At 49.4% G+C, this 16,673-nt stretch overlaps 1 protein-coding gene across 30 annotated transcripts in view; it reads right to left on the bottom strand.

The window, feature by feature from the left end:
• Positions 1-16,673, bottom strand: part of DTNB (dystrobrevin beta) — a 267,328-nt gene that overhangs the window by 68,342 nt on the left and 182,313 nt on the right. For 14 of the 30 annotated variants that reach the window (XM_084828198.1, XM_084829730.1, XM_084829492.1 and 11 more), the window contains 2 exons: positions 11,629-11,718; positions 8,697-8,787 (listed from right to left, as the gene is read on the bottom strand). In XM_084828198.1, coding sequence (XP_084684324.1) covers positions 8,697-8,787; positions 11,629-11,718 — 181 coding nt within the window. The remainder of the gene's footprint in view (positions 1-8,696; positions 8,788-11,628; positions 11,719-16,673) is intronic. The other 16 variants (XM_084828363.1, XM_084828280.1, XM_084828880.1 and 13 more) reach the window with 3 other exon arrangements.

Raw genomic sequence — 16,673 nt, 5'->3', positions numbered from 1 at the left:
TACAGATGCTAATTGCAGGAGCCTAATGAGGGAAACGTAAGAGAGCTGCCTATTTGGGGTTTCTAGCCTTAGTGAATCAGTTGATCTCCATTTGGAGGTAAAGGCAGGAAGCCTCTGAACTTAAGGGCTAGGAGGCGAAAGTCCACCCCTTTCCCGTGGGGCATCGGGGCACAGCTGTTGATGTTGCGCCAAGCGGGCTGAGCGCCTCCTCTCAGCACCCTCCATCTCCCGCTTGTCCCTACGCTGGTGCCTAGCATCCCGAAGCTCCAGTTGTCCCTCCCCCTGCCTGCCAGGGTCGCTACCACTCACAGAAATGTGATCAGGGAGGGGCTCTTCCTCCTGTGGCGCCTCTGAAGAGTGCGCGGGTTCCTCTCCCACCGTTTCTATCTCTTCCTCAGAATCAGAACTGCTTTGGGGCTCTATGGGCTCCGATCCAACCCTGACAGAAAGCTCTGCCCACTTTGGAGTCCAATAATGCCTCTATGAATATTATGCTTTGAGTAGGCAGCAGGTGAGACTTTTTGAGGTTGATATATAGTCTGAGAGTATGGAGGAGATCGCAGATCACCTCTATCGAATGCAGGAGCTGTGACTTCGTTGACGCTACCAGAAGCTAGTCATCTATATAAGGATGAACTTCTATCCCCTGCAACCGAAAATGGGCACATACGACTGCCATGCACTTTGTAAATACCCTCGCTGTGGTGGCGAGACCGAAGGGTAGAACTCTGAATAGATAGATGTCGGTACTGATGGTGAAGTGCAGGAAACGCTGGTGAGACTGCTCTATGGCTACATGGAAGTAAGCATCCTTGAGGTTGATGGAGGCGAACCAAACCCCTTGGAAGAGGAGGGGAAGAATAGATGCCAGAGTGACCCTGCGGAATTTTCTGGGCAAAATGTATTTGTTGAGCTGCCTGAGGCTGAAGGCCTCCATCCCTCTTCGGTATTGTGAAGTAATGAGAATAAAAACCGTCCTTCAGTTGGTTGTGTGGGACCAGCTGGATTGCACCCTTGTTGAGGAGAGTCTGAATTTCGGTAAGGAGGACTGGAGATGGAGCCATAACCTTCATGGACTGGCGTTGAATTCGATCAAATATCCTTTCTGGACTATGGCTAGAACCCATGAGTCTGTCGTGATGTGTCTCCATGCCAGATGATATTTTGATAAATGTGTACCCAAAAGAGGAGGCTGGTGGTAGGTTGGCGAAAGAATGGGTAGCGAGTCAAAGATGCTGCTTGCCTCTAACCTCCTGCTTCTTGCGGTAATCCTGGAACTTAGAATGCTGGAAAGACTTCCCTTGCTGGCTTGTCTGTGGTCGTTACTGTTGCTGACCAAGTCCAGAGTTATACGGCTGGTACCTAGCTGGAACCAGCGACAACGTCTAGGCTGCTGCTGTTGAAGTTGTGAAGAGAAAACTCATCCGGTGTGCCGTGGTGAGAGCCTTCTGTACTGTATTCAATGCCTCATCTGTCTTGGCATTAAACAAGCCGTGCCCATCAAATGGCAAGTCTTCTATCCTAGCTCTTGTTTCCCGTGGAAGACCTGAAGACTGAAGCCAAGTGTGGCGTCGAAGTGAAATTGAACTCACTAGAACTTTAGAGTTGCCATCTGTCTGATGGTGAGATGTGTTAATCTGTTGCCTTGAGAGTTTCATAGCCTCTGCCCTGAGAAGACAAGCCACTTCCTTCTTATCATCAGGCAAATGATCTGGCAGCCTACCCACTTTGTCCCACAACAACAATTGATAACCTGACATTGCAGCTTGGTAGTTAGCAATCTTTACACCCACTGAAGCGGAAGAGTAAAGTCTCCTGCTGAGTAAGTCCAACCTTCTCCCTTTGTTGTCTGTAGGCGAAGAACGCACTCTCCTCGGCTTGCCTTGTGCTGCTTCGACTACCACAGAATTGGGTGCTGGGTGTTTAAACAAATATTCCGCGTCGGTATTCTGCAGGTGGTACATACCCTCAAGGTGCTTTGATATCGGTGGTACCGTAGAGGGGGCAACCCATGAATGCTTGATGAATTGAGAACAACGGTATAGCCACTGGCTTATATGAGTCTGCATTTACCGCATCAAAGACCAGGTGCTGTATGGATGGGGCAGCTTGCTGCATTTCAAGCCCCAGTGCCTGTGCCATTCTGAGGACTTGGTCAACGAATTGGCCCAAATTTTCAGAAGGAGAGATGGCTTCACTCGCACCTATCACAGCATCAGGTGAAGAAAGTGGAAGTGGACCTGAAGACTTGGAAGTAGAGTCCGATTCATAGCTCTCCCTCTTAGACAATTGTGGTTGTGCTGTCTGTCTGAAACATAGTTCGTGCTAGACTTTGTTGTGGTGGTACCGAAAGCAGAGTCATAGGAGACCTATACACAGGAGGAGGCAGGGCCACCTGTGGATGGGGCTGTAATGACACTGGTCCCGGTAGCAGTGATCGATCTGGTGGTTTCGATACCGTAGCTGATGGCCTTGTTTGGGATCGACTTTCTTCCCAACTTGGGTGATCTGGCAAGTGGCGATATTGCCGTTCTGGTTCGTCATAATACGTAGGCCACTGCACTGGCCTGGGATGCCTATAGTAAGACTGATGCCTTCCCCAATCCGACTGTGGGGATCTAGACCGTTCCCGGTACCAACCTCTGTCTCCACGAGCAGGCGTATAAGCTCTGCAAGATGAATGTACAGAGTACACCGATTCAGGTGATCGTTGATGCCTGTCCCAGCCATGCTTCTAGTAAGTATCGCTGGGCTGCAGAGGATGAGGTGGCGGTTGTCAAGGTGAGAGCTCCCTGATCTCACCCTCCAATGTGGATGTTAACGGGGGAAGTTCCCATTGGTGAATAGGCCCTCTTGGTATGGGCGAGGACAGGAGTGGTAGCATTGGTATGGACTTTGCTACTGATGGCGGCCCTATCACCAGTCACTGATGCTGAGGTGTTGTTGAGATAGAGGCAGGAGGCTCATCTCGAATTGGTGACTGTTCTGGCAGCGGTTGAACTCGAGGAGGAGCAAGAGCCGTCTGATCTTTCACTCGGTCCCGCGTGACTTCCTGAGTCTTGCTGGCGGCCTTCTTTCGCTTCTTATGATCAGAAGATAAAAGGGTAGATTTTTTAGAAGCCTTGGCCTTTTTTGAGATTCGTTTCATGAGAGTCAGTGTCAAAGACCAACCCAGTGTTGGAGGGTCTTGGGTGCCTGGCGAAGCATGACGTTGGGGGGATTTGGACCCCGATGCTACAGGCTCTATTGCCCCTGACTGGGGTTGAGTAAACTGCCTCTGCCATTTTCTTAGGACTTTCGATGGACTTCAAAGCCCTCTTCCACAAAGCACCTTTAAGCTGATCAGATCTACTTTTCCTCACCCGCTTTGATAAGGCGTTGCAGTGTAGACAAGTTCCCACAACGTGCCCTTCCCCCAGGCAGAACAGACATAAACTATGCCCGTCTTTGTGAGGTAACTTAGCCCCACAACGGGTGCACTTTTTGAGAGGTGCCTGGAGGGCCATACACACTCATGGCTATCGCGAAGGCTGCAAATATAAACCAAATAAAAGTAAAAATAAGGAAAGATAGAACAATGAGAGAAAGAGAAGATTGAATAAAACCTCAGCTTTTTTTTCCTTTTACTATCCAACGAATCTAGAGAAGTTCCTCATGAGGCACATGCAACAGCAGTCGAAAGAGAACTGAGGGAAGAGGTGGGAACCCGCTAAGGATACATACGCTGGACGGCGGGGGAGGGGCTCCCGCCAAAACGTCTCAGCTTTAGAAGTTTCCGGATTCGAGGCTCCGTGCAGGCGCAGAGCCCATATGTGTGATGCACAGAGACCACAAAGAAGAACTGCTTGGAGACTTCCCAAGGAAGATGAAAATGGCTCCTCAGCCACTCCCACCCTACCGCAATCACAACTGAATGATTTCTTGCCCTGATGGCCATTTCATAAATCAGTTCCATTGCTCCTGCGTCCGAAGCTTTGGAACGGTGGCGGTGTGCGAAGTCACCATTCAGAAATTTGTCGCGACAGCCCCCGTGTTGCTCTCATGTCTCAAGCGGGAACGTGGGCCGTGGTCCCCCTGGTGACCTCTCTGCCTTGGCACAGGCAGCAGCAGGCAGCTGTGCTCTGTTCAGCAAGGCCGGAACAACAGAAGCAGGAACAACAGAAGCAGAAGGCATCCCTCTGGCAGCCTGGCCAGAGGACCGCAGAGCCTCGAGCGATGGAAGGTGGCACTTATCGTGCCTGGGAGCTGCGCACCAGTGCCTCCACCAGTGTTTCTTCTTCCCTCATTTCCAGTGCACATTGTGCACTCCTACACGAGCATATGCAGCATGAGCACACCAGCACAGCCTCCTTCCAGCCATGCATCACTGGTACACTAATGCTCCATGTGAAGGGACTGGCTGGCACATGGGTAAATAATTTTTTAAACAAGGCAATGGACCCAGTGGAACCTTCCACGGATGAATGTTCTGCCTGCACCTCATAGCCCTTAGCTGCCTGCTCAGAGAGAGCTTTTGATGGCAAAAAATGCAGGGAAGTCCACTGAAGCAAACCTTTTGCCTGGCAACTACTTGATCACAAAATGACGAAGATGCAGATGACCTGCTGAATTTCGTTTGCGCCAGCCCCACAGAGATGAATGGGAGTGGCAGAGGAACAAGTTCCTGGTCAGCTGCAACCAACATTCCCAAAATGTCCCCCCCACCACCTGCTCACTATTTCCAGCAGTAAGAATGTTGCACACTTCTGGGTGGAGACAGAAAGGTGAAAAGGATAGGAATGGATTACACACTACAAAACCAAAAATGTGTTCAGAATCATCAATACATCATACTTGTTCTATAGGATGAGCCAAGGACCCTCTTTTCCATGGGCCTGCTGCAGGCAATGGATTTGGGGTGCCAGTAAGGGCAGCAGAGCAGGCGAGAGGTAGATCAATTTAATGGGGTGCTCCTACAGCACTGCAACCTGGGAAAGAAAGGGTGGGAAGGGTGCTGTTTGGGTTTGCTGCCTCTGGGGCCACATGGCCTTGGGGCTGGGCTTGCCCTTTTCTCGTCCAAAGGAGGCTGCTGCTGCTGCCACTCTCTTTCCTGCCAAGCACCCTTGTGGGCACACAATAAGCATCCAGGGGGGAAAACGGTGCTGCTCACCGTCAGAGCATAGAATCATAGAATAGTAGGGTTGGAAGGGGCCTTCAGGGCCGAGTCCAACCCCCTGCTCAATGCAGGAATCCAAGTCACAGCATCCCTGACGGATGGCTGTCCAGCCTCGTCTTGAAGGCCTCCAGTGTGCGAGAGCCCGCCACCTCCCTAGGGAATTGGTTCCATTGTCGTATTGCTCTAACAGCGAGGAATTTTCTCCTGATGTTCAGCCGGAATCTGGCTTCCTGGAACTTGAGCCCATGATTCCGTGTCCTGCACTCTGGGATGATCAAGAAGAGATCCTGGCCTTCCTCTCTGTGACAACCTTTCAAGTACTTGAGGAGCACTACCCTATCTCCTCTCAGTCTTCTCTTCTCAAGACTAAACATGCCCAGTGCTTTCAGTCTCTCCTCATAGGGCTTTGTTTCCAGTCCCCTGATCATCTTTGTTGCCCTCCTCTGAAGCCTCTCCAGTTTGTCTGCATCCTTCTTAAAGTGTGGTGCCCAGAACTGGACACAGCACTCCAGATGAGGCCTCACCAGTGCTGAGTAGAAGGGAACTAGTACTTCCCGGGATTTGGAAGCTATGCTTCTATGAATGCAGCCCAAAAGAGCATTTGCCTTTTTTGCAGCCACATCACATTGTTGGCTCATATTCAGCTTGTGATCGACAACAATTCCAAGATCTTTCTCACTTGTAGTGTTGTTGAGCCACATATCCCCCATCTTGTAACTGTGCATTTGGTTTCTTTTTCCTAGGTGCAGAATTTGGCATTTATCCCTATTCAATGTCATTCTGTTGTTTTCTGCCCAGGGCTCCAGTCTATCAAGATCACTTTGAATTTTGTTTCTGTCTTCCAGGGTATTAGCTATCCCGCCCAATTTGGTTTCATCTGCAAATTTGATCAGCATTCCCTGCACCTCCTCCTCCAAGTCATTAATAAAAATGTTGAAGAGCACTGGGCCCAGGACTGAGCCCTGCGGTACCCCATTCGTTACCTCTCCCCAGTTGGAGAAGGTCCCATTGATAAGCTGTCTTTGAGTCCGATTCTGTAGCCAACTGTGGATCCACCGGATCGTTGTTTCATCTAGCCCACTTCGAGCTAGTTTGCTCATCAGGAGATCATGGGGCACTTTGTCGAAAGCTTTGCTGAAGCCGAGGTATATGATGTCTACAGAATTCCCACAGTCCACAAGGGAGGTTACTTGATCAAAAAATGAGATCAGATTCGTCTGGCAGGACTCGTTATTGACAAATCCATGTTGGCTTCGAGTAATCATGGCATTATTTTCAAGGTGCTTACAGACTGATTGCTTTATAATCTGCTCCAGAATTTTCCCAGGGATTGATGTCAGACTGACTGGTCTGTAGTTCCCAGGCTCCTCCTTTTTACCCTTTTTGAAGACAGGGACATTAGCCCTCCTCCAGTCATCTGGCACTTCCCCCGTCCTCCATGATTTCTCAAAGAGAATAGACAGCGGTTCTGAGAGTTCTTCTGCCAGTTCCTTTATTACTCTAGGATGCAGTTCATCTGGCCTTGGAGATTTGAACTCATTCCAAGTAATTAGGTGTTCCTTGACCATATGCCTATCGTTCTCAGGCTGCAATCCTGCCCCTTCAGCTGGTACTTGGCCTTTGCCAGGGGGGTCATAGACCCTCTTTTGGGAGAAAACTGAGCCAAAGTAGGAATTGAGCACCTCTGCCTTTTCTTTGTCATCTGTTATTGTTTTGCCATCCTGATTTAATAGCTGAACCACCATTTCTTTCCTCTGCCTTTTACTATGCACGTAGCTGAAGAAAGCCTTTTTGTTGTTTTTAGCATCCCTCGCTAACCTCAGCTCGTTCTCAGCTTTAGGCTTCCTGACGCCATCCCTGCAATTCTGTGCTACCTGCCTGTACTCTTCCTTTGTTCCCTGGCCTTCTTTCCACTTCCTATATGTGTCCTTTTTTGTTTTCAGGTCATCCCTAAGCTTTTTGTGAAGCCACGCTGGCTTCTTCTGTTGTCTTCCACCTTTTCTTCTTGTTGGAATTGTTTGTAATTGTGCCTTGAGAATTTCCTTTTTTAAAAGCTCCCACCCATCTTGGACTCCTTTTCTCGTTAGCGTCACTTGCCATGGGACCTTACTGATCATTGTTCTGGGTTTATGAAAATCAGCTTTCCTAAAATCCAGGGTACGCGTTTGACTACACTCGGCTTTTGCTTCCCTTAGAAACAAGAACTCCAGTATAACATGGTTGCTTTCCCCCAGAGTTCCTATAACTGCTACTTGATCGACGAAGTCATCTCTGTTGGTTAGGGTCAAGTCAAGGATAGCCGATCCTCTAGTTCCTTCCTCTACTTTCTGTAGGAGGAAGTGATCCGCCACACAAGTCAGGAATTTCCTGGAGGGGCCATGTTTTGCAGAATTTGTCTCCCAACAAATATCGGGGAAATTGAAGTCCCCCACTACTACTACATCATGCTTCCTTAAAACATCGGCTATTTGCTTTTCAAAAGGTTCATCCTCGTCTTCTCCTTGATTGGGTGGCCGGTAGTAGACTCCGACCACCAGGTTCCTTTTATTTTTTGCTCCATTTATTTTGATCCAGATGCTCAAAGCAGGCGCCAAGGACTCTATTTCTGGTGTGGGGTAATTAGGACATGCACAAATGGCAGCTGAACGTCCCTACACAAGGGGCATCACTCTAGATAGGCACAGGGAGAGCCTACCCATGGCTCTGATGCTGCACTGCCAGAGAAACATTTTATTTAGGCGGTCCTTAAGGGACTGAGAGATCTCTGACAGAGTAGGATAGAAAAATATACATAAAAATCCATCTAAGTTGCAAGTCTGTGACAGGGACAGTGGTGGGGAACTGGCCATGTTTCTCAGAACTGAAGCTCAATTCTGCATGCAACCGGGCTGGGGGTGGCACTGGGGAATGTTTCTAATTGTTTCTCTATTTTCTGCTGGTATTGAGAGATACACAGGTGAAAGAACTGGGGGTGTCAGTATTTATATGGCACAGTGAAGAGGGGGCAGGAAAGATCTGATGCAGGGATCGACGGACCCCTTTCAGGGCACTGGGCTATGTACCCAGACACAGGGGGCTTCGGCCTGAGCAAGTCTCCCGCTAGCCCACGCAGTGCTTTGGGACTGTCACTGGGCTCTTCAGGCTGCACAGCTGGCTTCTTGATTTGTCAGGCTGTGCAATTAAGGGCCTTTTGCGGGGACATGCCCTGTGCTCCAGTTGTGCGCTGCAGCATTACACAGATACTGCTAGGCACTGTTGTGTGAAGGCTACTTTATATACAGACCTGGACACGTTCAATTCAGGTGACACTGCACACAGGGAGCAAGAGCTGCAGCCCCATCGGGGGATGTGATATGTCACCTCCTACTTCAGAGAAGCAGGGCTGGGGCTTCCTAGTTCAGTATTGTTCCTCAAAGGCCTGGGCCTTAAGCGGTCATCTGATCTGGAACTGGACATCTGCACCCTGATTGTCAGAGAAGAGTTGTTAAAAGGTCAGATGCTGAGAGAGAGCGAGCGAGAGTGAGTGCATCTAGTTGCTTACCACATTTCCAGCTTCAGCAGCCAACCTGGCAGCGTACCGGGCGATTAACCTGTGCTCCTCGTCTAGTCTGCTGGGGCTGTCTAGGACACTGCTGAATGAAAGAAAGCCAACATGTGCCAATCACTATTTGCAGCTCCAGCACATCAAATCATGCAAGGCAGCCAGTAGTTGTCCAACATGACTCAGAATCAGACCTATGCGACATGAGGAAAGCACTCTCAGGCCTCAGCTCATGTTCTTCCCACATTAGCCCTAGCTAATCTGCACACGGGGGGAAAGTGATCCAAGGTACTTTCAAACTGGTGGCTTTTAGTGCTACCCAGTCATTCTGCCATGAGTTCTATGTAAAATCGTAACTGACTTTCCATACTTCTGAGGGGTGTTATGCCTTTTGTACATGCGTGTACATCCTGCTGTGTCCCAGTTCCACTAGTAGGTGTGACAAAGCCATGTGGGCGGACCAGCACACCATTTTAGCAACAGGGTTATTTTCTTAAGAATTAATTTTTAAAGTTATGCTAAAATACTATTTCATTTAAGCACTATTATGTAAATGTTTTAGAATACATTTTAGAGCAAAATAAAATATCAATTAAAAAAATCAACATGCCAATAAAACAGCACTGCAAAGTGGGAAGGGCGCATCATAGCACATGTCAAAACCACACCTCTCAAGAGTATCGCTAAGGCAATCTACATCTGTAGGTATCATGCCACTGTTCTGTTCTTTTCCCTAAAATCAGATTTTGTGAGCTCTCAAATGAGGTGGAGGAACTGTGGGGAAAACATAGCAGAACAATGATTTGATGACGAAGGACGCTTCTTCCGGACAAGACGTTATCTCGTGCCATCACTCTGCTTCATTCGTGGAATTTTACGGGGGATCCAGGTGTCATCCTCTTCCACTTATAAGCCTCCCATGTTTTCCCACTGCTTCTTCCATCTCTTTCCTTACTGCCAAAAATCCGTTAAGGGAAAAAAGACAGAACTGCTGCAAAAGGCTCCCTCGACTGTGAGCACCTGGAGCAGCTAAGTCACGCGGAGCCCTGTGAAAAGCGAGTGAATACGAAGCGCCAGTTCCAGAGGGAAAGACCAGCACGGGAGTGGCCCGCCAAGGGGAGGAGCATCTGGGGCGGGGCAGGTGGGTTGCAAGGGCAAGTACAGTGAAGACTGTCCAGCCCTAAGTAATTCCAAGTGCTCTGTAGGTGAGAAAACAAGGCTGGTGTCCCAAAACACAGTGAAAGTGGTTTACGGCTGGAAAATAGGGAGATTGTCCAGGCAGCTCCCGATTGTGTCCACAGAATCATAGGGGTTGGACGGGATCTTGGAGATCATCTAGTTGAACCCCCTGCCAGATGCAGCAACAGCATCCATCCCAAATAGCTCCACTGAAGGAGGCATTTCTGTCTCAGATGGGCCCCAATTCAAGACATTCCTTTTGTCTGGTGGGAGTCTACAAATGCTTCATAAACAGAGGGCTGGCATAAACCTAAGAAGCTGCTTTAAATCAGATACCCTTGATAAAAAGTAAGGCTTGCAAGGTCTGGTGAGTTTCAAGAGGAATTAAGCAAAAGAAGCTGAAGTTTCAGGTGCAGAAATCTGGTAAGAGCTCAAGCTGTCATCTGAATGGGCTCCACCGTGACAAAGCACAGCAGCGCCAGGACACCAAGCCAGAACTAAACTCACACACTGACCAGTATTGCTTATGGCTTGAGTCAGTGCCAGGAGTCCCAAAAAGAAGGAAACGTTTTGCCATTTAAAGCGATTCCAGTGTCTCATTGAGCCCAAAATAAACCCAATGGAAGAACAAAATCAGAATCTGGTCCTGGCCTCTTTTTAAGCTGAAGCCACAATGGATCTGTAAAGATGCCACAGGCCTCTGTCATTTTGCAGGCTCCAGGACTGGCCCCAGTCAGAAGACCAAGAGCTGCTGGGAGGCTGCATCCCACCCACCTGGGGCCAGGACTTACCCTGGCTGTTGCTGGGGGTGGGGTGGGGGTGGGGCTCCATCTCCTTTGTGTTTTTCTTTTTAAAAAACTGCTCACCATCTCAGGCACAGAGTGATTTACTACACAGTTAAGTGGGAATGCAAGGCTCCATTTGCAAAGGAGCCAGGTGGAAAGGGCAGGATTAGTGTGGCTCAGTGGCCGTGCTGTGCCACAGGGATGCCCATCCAGCACAAGCTGCCTTGGAAAGACAGCAGTCTTAAAAGGCAGCTAAGAAATGCATGAAATAAAGTAAGTTAAAAAACAAACAAATCAGGAACAGAAACTCAGAAAGATGGGACAGCTCCCTTCCCCAGTTTCCTTGCTGCATCTGGGGTCCCACACTGTTTGAACTGTATAAAGTCAAGGATGGAGAGCTCCTGCTGGCCAGAGTTTCAAAGGTGGGGAGTTACAAACATCACCCTGGCTCCCCCTCCCCAAGCAAGGCTCCTTCCCATTTGGAGCCATGTATCTAGATGAACTGGTCATTATTATACAGAAAATCTTCACCAAATTAGAAGGGGAGGGAATGGGAAGACTGCAGCTGACACATCTGACACTCAGATGCTTGAATCAGGTACCAGGGGGGCCTGTTCAGAACTGCTCAATATCTGGGAACACTTGAAAGCATTTTGATGTTCATCCAAAATCCCCATTAAGTTGCTTTCAAAAAAAGACCCTAGCTTTTAAAACAATCCTCTTTGGGCAGCATGCTCCAGCCCAGCCAGCCAAATGAAGTCCACTGAGTGGGAGCCCCAAAACCTCACCATGTGCTCCATTTTCATAGTGACATTCAACATGGCAGCCTCATGGACCTCTTCAATGGATACTTCTCAGTTTATGGGGTGGGCCACACCCAGCTGTCTGCACAGGGCACGCGACAGAGCTGCCAAAGGGAAGAGAGTGCTCCCCCCAGCCCCAGCCCCGCTTGCTCTCCTAACACTGACTGTGTGCCACTCTGTAGCCGGCTCACATAAGCTGCTATCAGCACATGCTCATCGCTGAGCCGATCGGAGGGGGTCAGGCTGTACTGCAACCTAGGGACGATGGAAGCAAAGGAAGCAAAACACAACAGCAGTGAAGATGAGGCCATGGGACACGGGAGCTGGTGAGTGAAAATGCCAGTGTCACAGGTTCACAAACAACAGTCAACTAAGTAAATTTAAGAAGTCCAAAACATGGAAGGAAAACAGAAACATGAAGGTGAGGGTTCTTCAAGGCTTGGGGAAAGGGTCACCTTTCCACCATTTCCTATCCCCCAAACCCCGTTAAAATTTGTCTTGCGCCTACACTCCAACCATCCACAGCAGCATTTATTTATTTATTAAATTTATTAACTGCCCATCTGGCTGGTCACGCAGCAACTCTGGGCGATGTACAAGCATATAATAAAACAGTTTAAAACAATACAATTCTACAATAAAAACATTTTCTAAAATACCCTAACCCACCCCAAATGCCTGCCTGAACAACCACATTTTTAATGCACAGCAGAAGCTCATTAAAGAGGGGGCATGGCGGAGTTCCCTAGGGAGGGAGTTCCACAGAGTGGGGGCCACCACAGAAAAGGCCCTCTCCCTCGTCCCCACCAGTCTAGCTGCCCTGGCTGATGGGACAGTGAGAAGACCATCCGAGGCTGATCTTGTTAAGCGGCCTGTCTGGTGTTGCTGGAGGCGCTCCTTAAGATAGGCTGGGCCGGAACCATATAGGGTTTTAAAGGTCAAAACCAACACCTTGAATTTGGCCCAGAAAACAACTGGTAACCAGTGCAACTCCTTCAGCACTGGAGTGATGTGATCTCGCCGGCGGCTGCCTTTAATCAGGCAAGCCGCTGCGTTCTGCAACAGCTGCAGCTTCCAAACTGTCTTCAAGGGTAACCCCACATAAAGCGCATTACAGTAGTCTAAATGAGAGGAGACCAGGGCATGTACTACTGATGGGAGCAGATGGTCAGGACAGAAGGGGTGCAGCCGCCGTATCAGATGGAGTTGATACAGCACTGTCCAGCTCACAGCTGACACCTGAGCCTCCATGGACAGCTGGGAGTCCAAAATGACCCCCAGGCTGCAGACCTGGTCTTTCAAGGGTAGCCGTACCCCATTCAACACCAGGTCAACATCCCCCAGCCTCCTCTTGTCTCCCACCAAAAGTACCTCGGTCTTGTCAGGGTTCAGCTTCAGCTTATCCCTCCCCATCCAGCCACTCACCGTCTCCAGACATTTGGACAGGGATTCTATGGCCAACCTTGGTGAGGATTTGAATGAGAGGTAGAGCTGCGTGTCATCCGCATATTGATGACACCGCACCCCAAACCTCCTGATGATAGCCCCCAGCGGCTTCACATAGATGTTAAATAGCATCGGGGAGAGGATGGAACCCTGTGGCAGCCCACAAGTGAGTGGCCACAGGTCCGAAACCTCCTCTCCCAGTGCTACCCTCTGGTACCTGCTGGAGAGGAAGGACCGGAACCACCGCAATACGGTGTCTCCAATGCCCAACCCCTCCAGGCGGTCCAGGAGGATAACTGTGGTCAACGGTATCAAAAGCCACTGAGAGGTCGAGGAGAACAAGGAAAGAGCATTCACCCCTATCCAGAGCCCTCCTCATATCATCCACCAAGGCGACCAAGGCCGTTTCTGTCCCATGCCCAATCCTGAAGCCTGCCTGAAATGGGTCTAGATAATTGGTTTCTTCCAAATGTGCCTTCAACTGCATTGCCACCACCTGCTCAATCACCTTGCCCCAAAATGGCAGATTCGAGACTGGGCGAAAGTTGTTCAGAACTTGGGGATCCAAGGAGGGCTTCTTTAAGAGCGGTCTTATCACTGCCTCCTTGAGGGCTGATGGCATCACTCCCTCCTCAAGGGAGGCATTCACCACCGCCCTGATCCCCTCACCCAGTCTCTCTCTGCAGCCCATAATGAGCCAAGATGGGCAAGGATCAAGTAAGCAGGTGGTCGGCCTTACAGATGAAAGCACCTTGTCCACTTCATCAAGAAGCTGGAACCATTCCCACAAAACCGGTTTGCCACAGGCCGCCTCTTGCTCACTGACTGTGTCCACAGCGCATGGAATAACACTTCTAATCCGATCAATTTTATCTGCAAATTTCTAGAAGACAAGGAGGTTATGCATGGAAGAACAAGGCGGCGGCCAATTCTTTGGCAGCCCCAAACTGCAAGCAATATCCAGTATACTGTTTGAGTGCTTAAGCAGAAGTCTCCTGCGCAGATGCCCCAATTCAATGATACACCATCACAACACACATACAGCCCAGCTCATACAGGCCACACTCCACAGGGCACAGGGCCATGAAACCAAGGAAACTAGATTGGCTTGCATAGGCTCAAGTGACAGGAAGCCAGATTCCGGCTGAACATCAGGAAAAACTTCCTGACTGTCAGAGCAATACGACCATGGAACCAGTTACCTAGGGAGGTGGTGGGCTCTCCCACACTGGAGGCATTCAAGACAAGGCTGGACAGCCACCTGTCAGGGATGCTGTGACTTGGATTCCTGCATTGAGCAAGGGGTTGGACTCGAGGGTCTTGCAGGCCCCTTCCGACCCTACTATTCTATGATTCTCCCTGCTCCCATCAGCCAGTCCCCTTCATCCCTCACACAGCCCCCCTGAAAGAAGACCCCACCACACACCAACAAGGTCTACAGTTGTTGCTAGCCGGCCTGACAAGTCCAACTGCCTGTCTGTGATATGCAAACACCTTCCCTCCCCCTCCTCTCCCAAGCAACCCACAGTCCCTTAAAGAGTCGACATCCCTGGGAAGTGGGGAGAGCCAGGCCTATGGGCTGGGCATTGGCAGAGGCAGCAGAAAGGGGACACCTTGAGGAGGGTGTCATATAAAGGGCCAAGATAGGAGTCCCCTTTTATGCAACATGGAACCAAAACTGGTACAAGGGAGGAAAAAAGAGGCTGCTTCATCCAAGGGGCCAGAGGGAACCAGTCCTACCTGATGGCAGACTGCACCATGTCCAGCAGCAGGATGGGACCCCTTGGAAAGACTGGCAGACAGGGCAGGGGGCAGGGTGTACTGGGCACTTCAAAAGTACAAGAAACCCCCTCATAAAGAGGCAGAAATACACTAGGTGCGAGCAGCGAAGGTGTCCCGCTGCATATTTGATGCTATGGATGTCCCCAACCCAGTGCCCTCCAGAGGTGTTGGATTGCAACTTCCATCATCCCCTGCCAGCATGGCCAATGATGGGAGTTGCAGCCCAAGACATTGGGAGGGCACCAGGTCAGGATGGCTGAGTTAGGGGCAGAAAGGAAGAGGCTGTCCAGGTTACAAGAGAGTGGCATACGGATGGAGGGGGCTGCAGTTTTTCTTACTGTGCAGATTAACCACGAGGATCAGCTGCTTGCCGTGGCTTTCCTCCTCAGGCTGTGTCAGTCTCATTGGCTTCAGTGAGGTCTAAGCCACCTGAGTGCAGGGCAACCACCACACACTTCACTGCACAGATTTAAGGCATATGGCAAGGAAAACATACACACCAGGACTGGGATAAGTAAACAGCCTGAAGTCCTGCCTTAGGCTGTGCTAAACAGAAAAAAGGGGTCATTGATTCAATACCAGGTTTAAGTGCAACCACGTTTAAGTAAAATTCTCTTCAGAAGGCTGCACACTTAGTAGTAAATCCCATTGCAGTCAGTGGTACTTGCTGCCAGGTAAACAGGCAGAAGGTTGCACTGTAAGAAGGGATCTGCTGACACTGCAGCTATTTTGAAGGGTGTTAGAAAGAAAATAAACCAACACTAACTATTTGTATGTTCCACTGCTTTTCTGGGTTTTTTGTAAGCCACCCAAGAATTTGTTTGTAGAAAATCCCACAATAAATATTAATAAAACAAATCTACTCTTATTTATTATTGCACTGAGAAGAGTAGATTTGTTTTATTACCTTTACCTAGGGAGGTGGTGGGCTCCCCCACACTGGAGGCGTTCAAGACAAGGCTGGACAGCCATCTGTCAGGGATGCTCTAACCTGGATTCCTGCATTGAGCAGGGGGTTGGACTCGATGGCCTTGTAGGCCCCTTCCAACCCTACTATTCTATGATTCTATGATTCTAGTACGAGCAGGAGCAGCGGGTCTGTCTGCATCATAGGGAGGGGAGGTCAGTTTAGAACTGCTCCTTCAGCAACAATATCCATGCACGCTGCGCAGGGAAGCTCATGAAATGTCCTTGTTTGGAGGTGTCTGTCTGCTTGGAAAAAGGGGTCTGGACAGGCACCTGCATGGCGGCTCGAGGGAGAGGGTGCCCCAAGCGAAGAAGGCAGGCTCGACTACCATCTCTTATCTGTTAATCCCCAGTTCTAAAGCCCCCTCACTTTTCTTGAATCTATTTTATGCTATGTTTTAATTATAATTTTGTATTTAACCTGCATTTTATTATTGTTAGCTGCCTTGACTGCCATTTTTAGCGGAAAGGTGGGACATAAATTAAATTTATAAATAAAATACATTGGCAATTTGTGACCCAACAAAATTGGCTAAAGGAAGCATTAACAGCGGTGCCTTCCCCATTACAAGGACTTCAACAGGGAAGCACCAGCACTGCTAAAAATTAAATCATTCTCCAACTGGGAGCAGCTGACCTTTTCCAATTACTTTTATGGCATGAGGATATTTACAAGGGTGACCTCTGACCCCACATCTTGCTTTAAAATCATTACACCTTCCAGCTGACTGGAATCATTGCTTGTGGTGTTTTACGGGCTTGCCATAAAGCTGGGCTTAGCAGCAGTGAAAAGTCACTCAGCGTAATAAACTAGGAGGCCCTGCTTAAGACTCAGGCAGCACTTCACTAGAACGGAAGGCAAAACAGATCCTGTGCTACAGAATTTCCTCTTGGCCCAGGGATCTAAACCTGCTGCTCTTGAACTGATCCGGGGGGGGGGGGTGCTGAAGCTTCCCCTTGGGGTGGGCAAGACCAATGCTCCTGCCCCATCTCTTGGTGCTGTCAGTCACCTAGAA

Source organism: Heloderma suspectum, chromosome 1, assembly GCF_057233095.1.
Source record: "Heloderma suspectum isolate Gila_16-S chromosome 1, 16-S_ref, whole genome shotgun sequence".
In the NCBI taxonomy this organism is placed as follows: Eukaryota; Metazoa; Chordata; class Lepidosauria; order Squamata; family Helodermatidae; genus Heloderma; species Heloderma suspectum.
The sequence above is the reverse complement of the archived record's forward strand: the minus strand, read 5'-3'. Positions and strand labels throughout refer to the sequence as shown.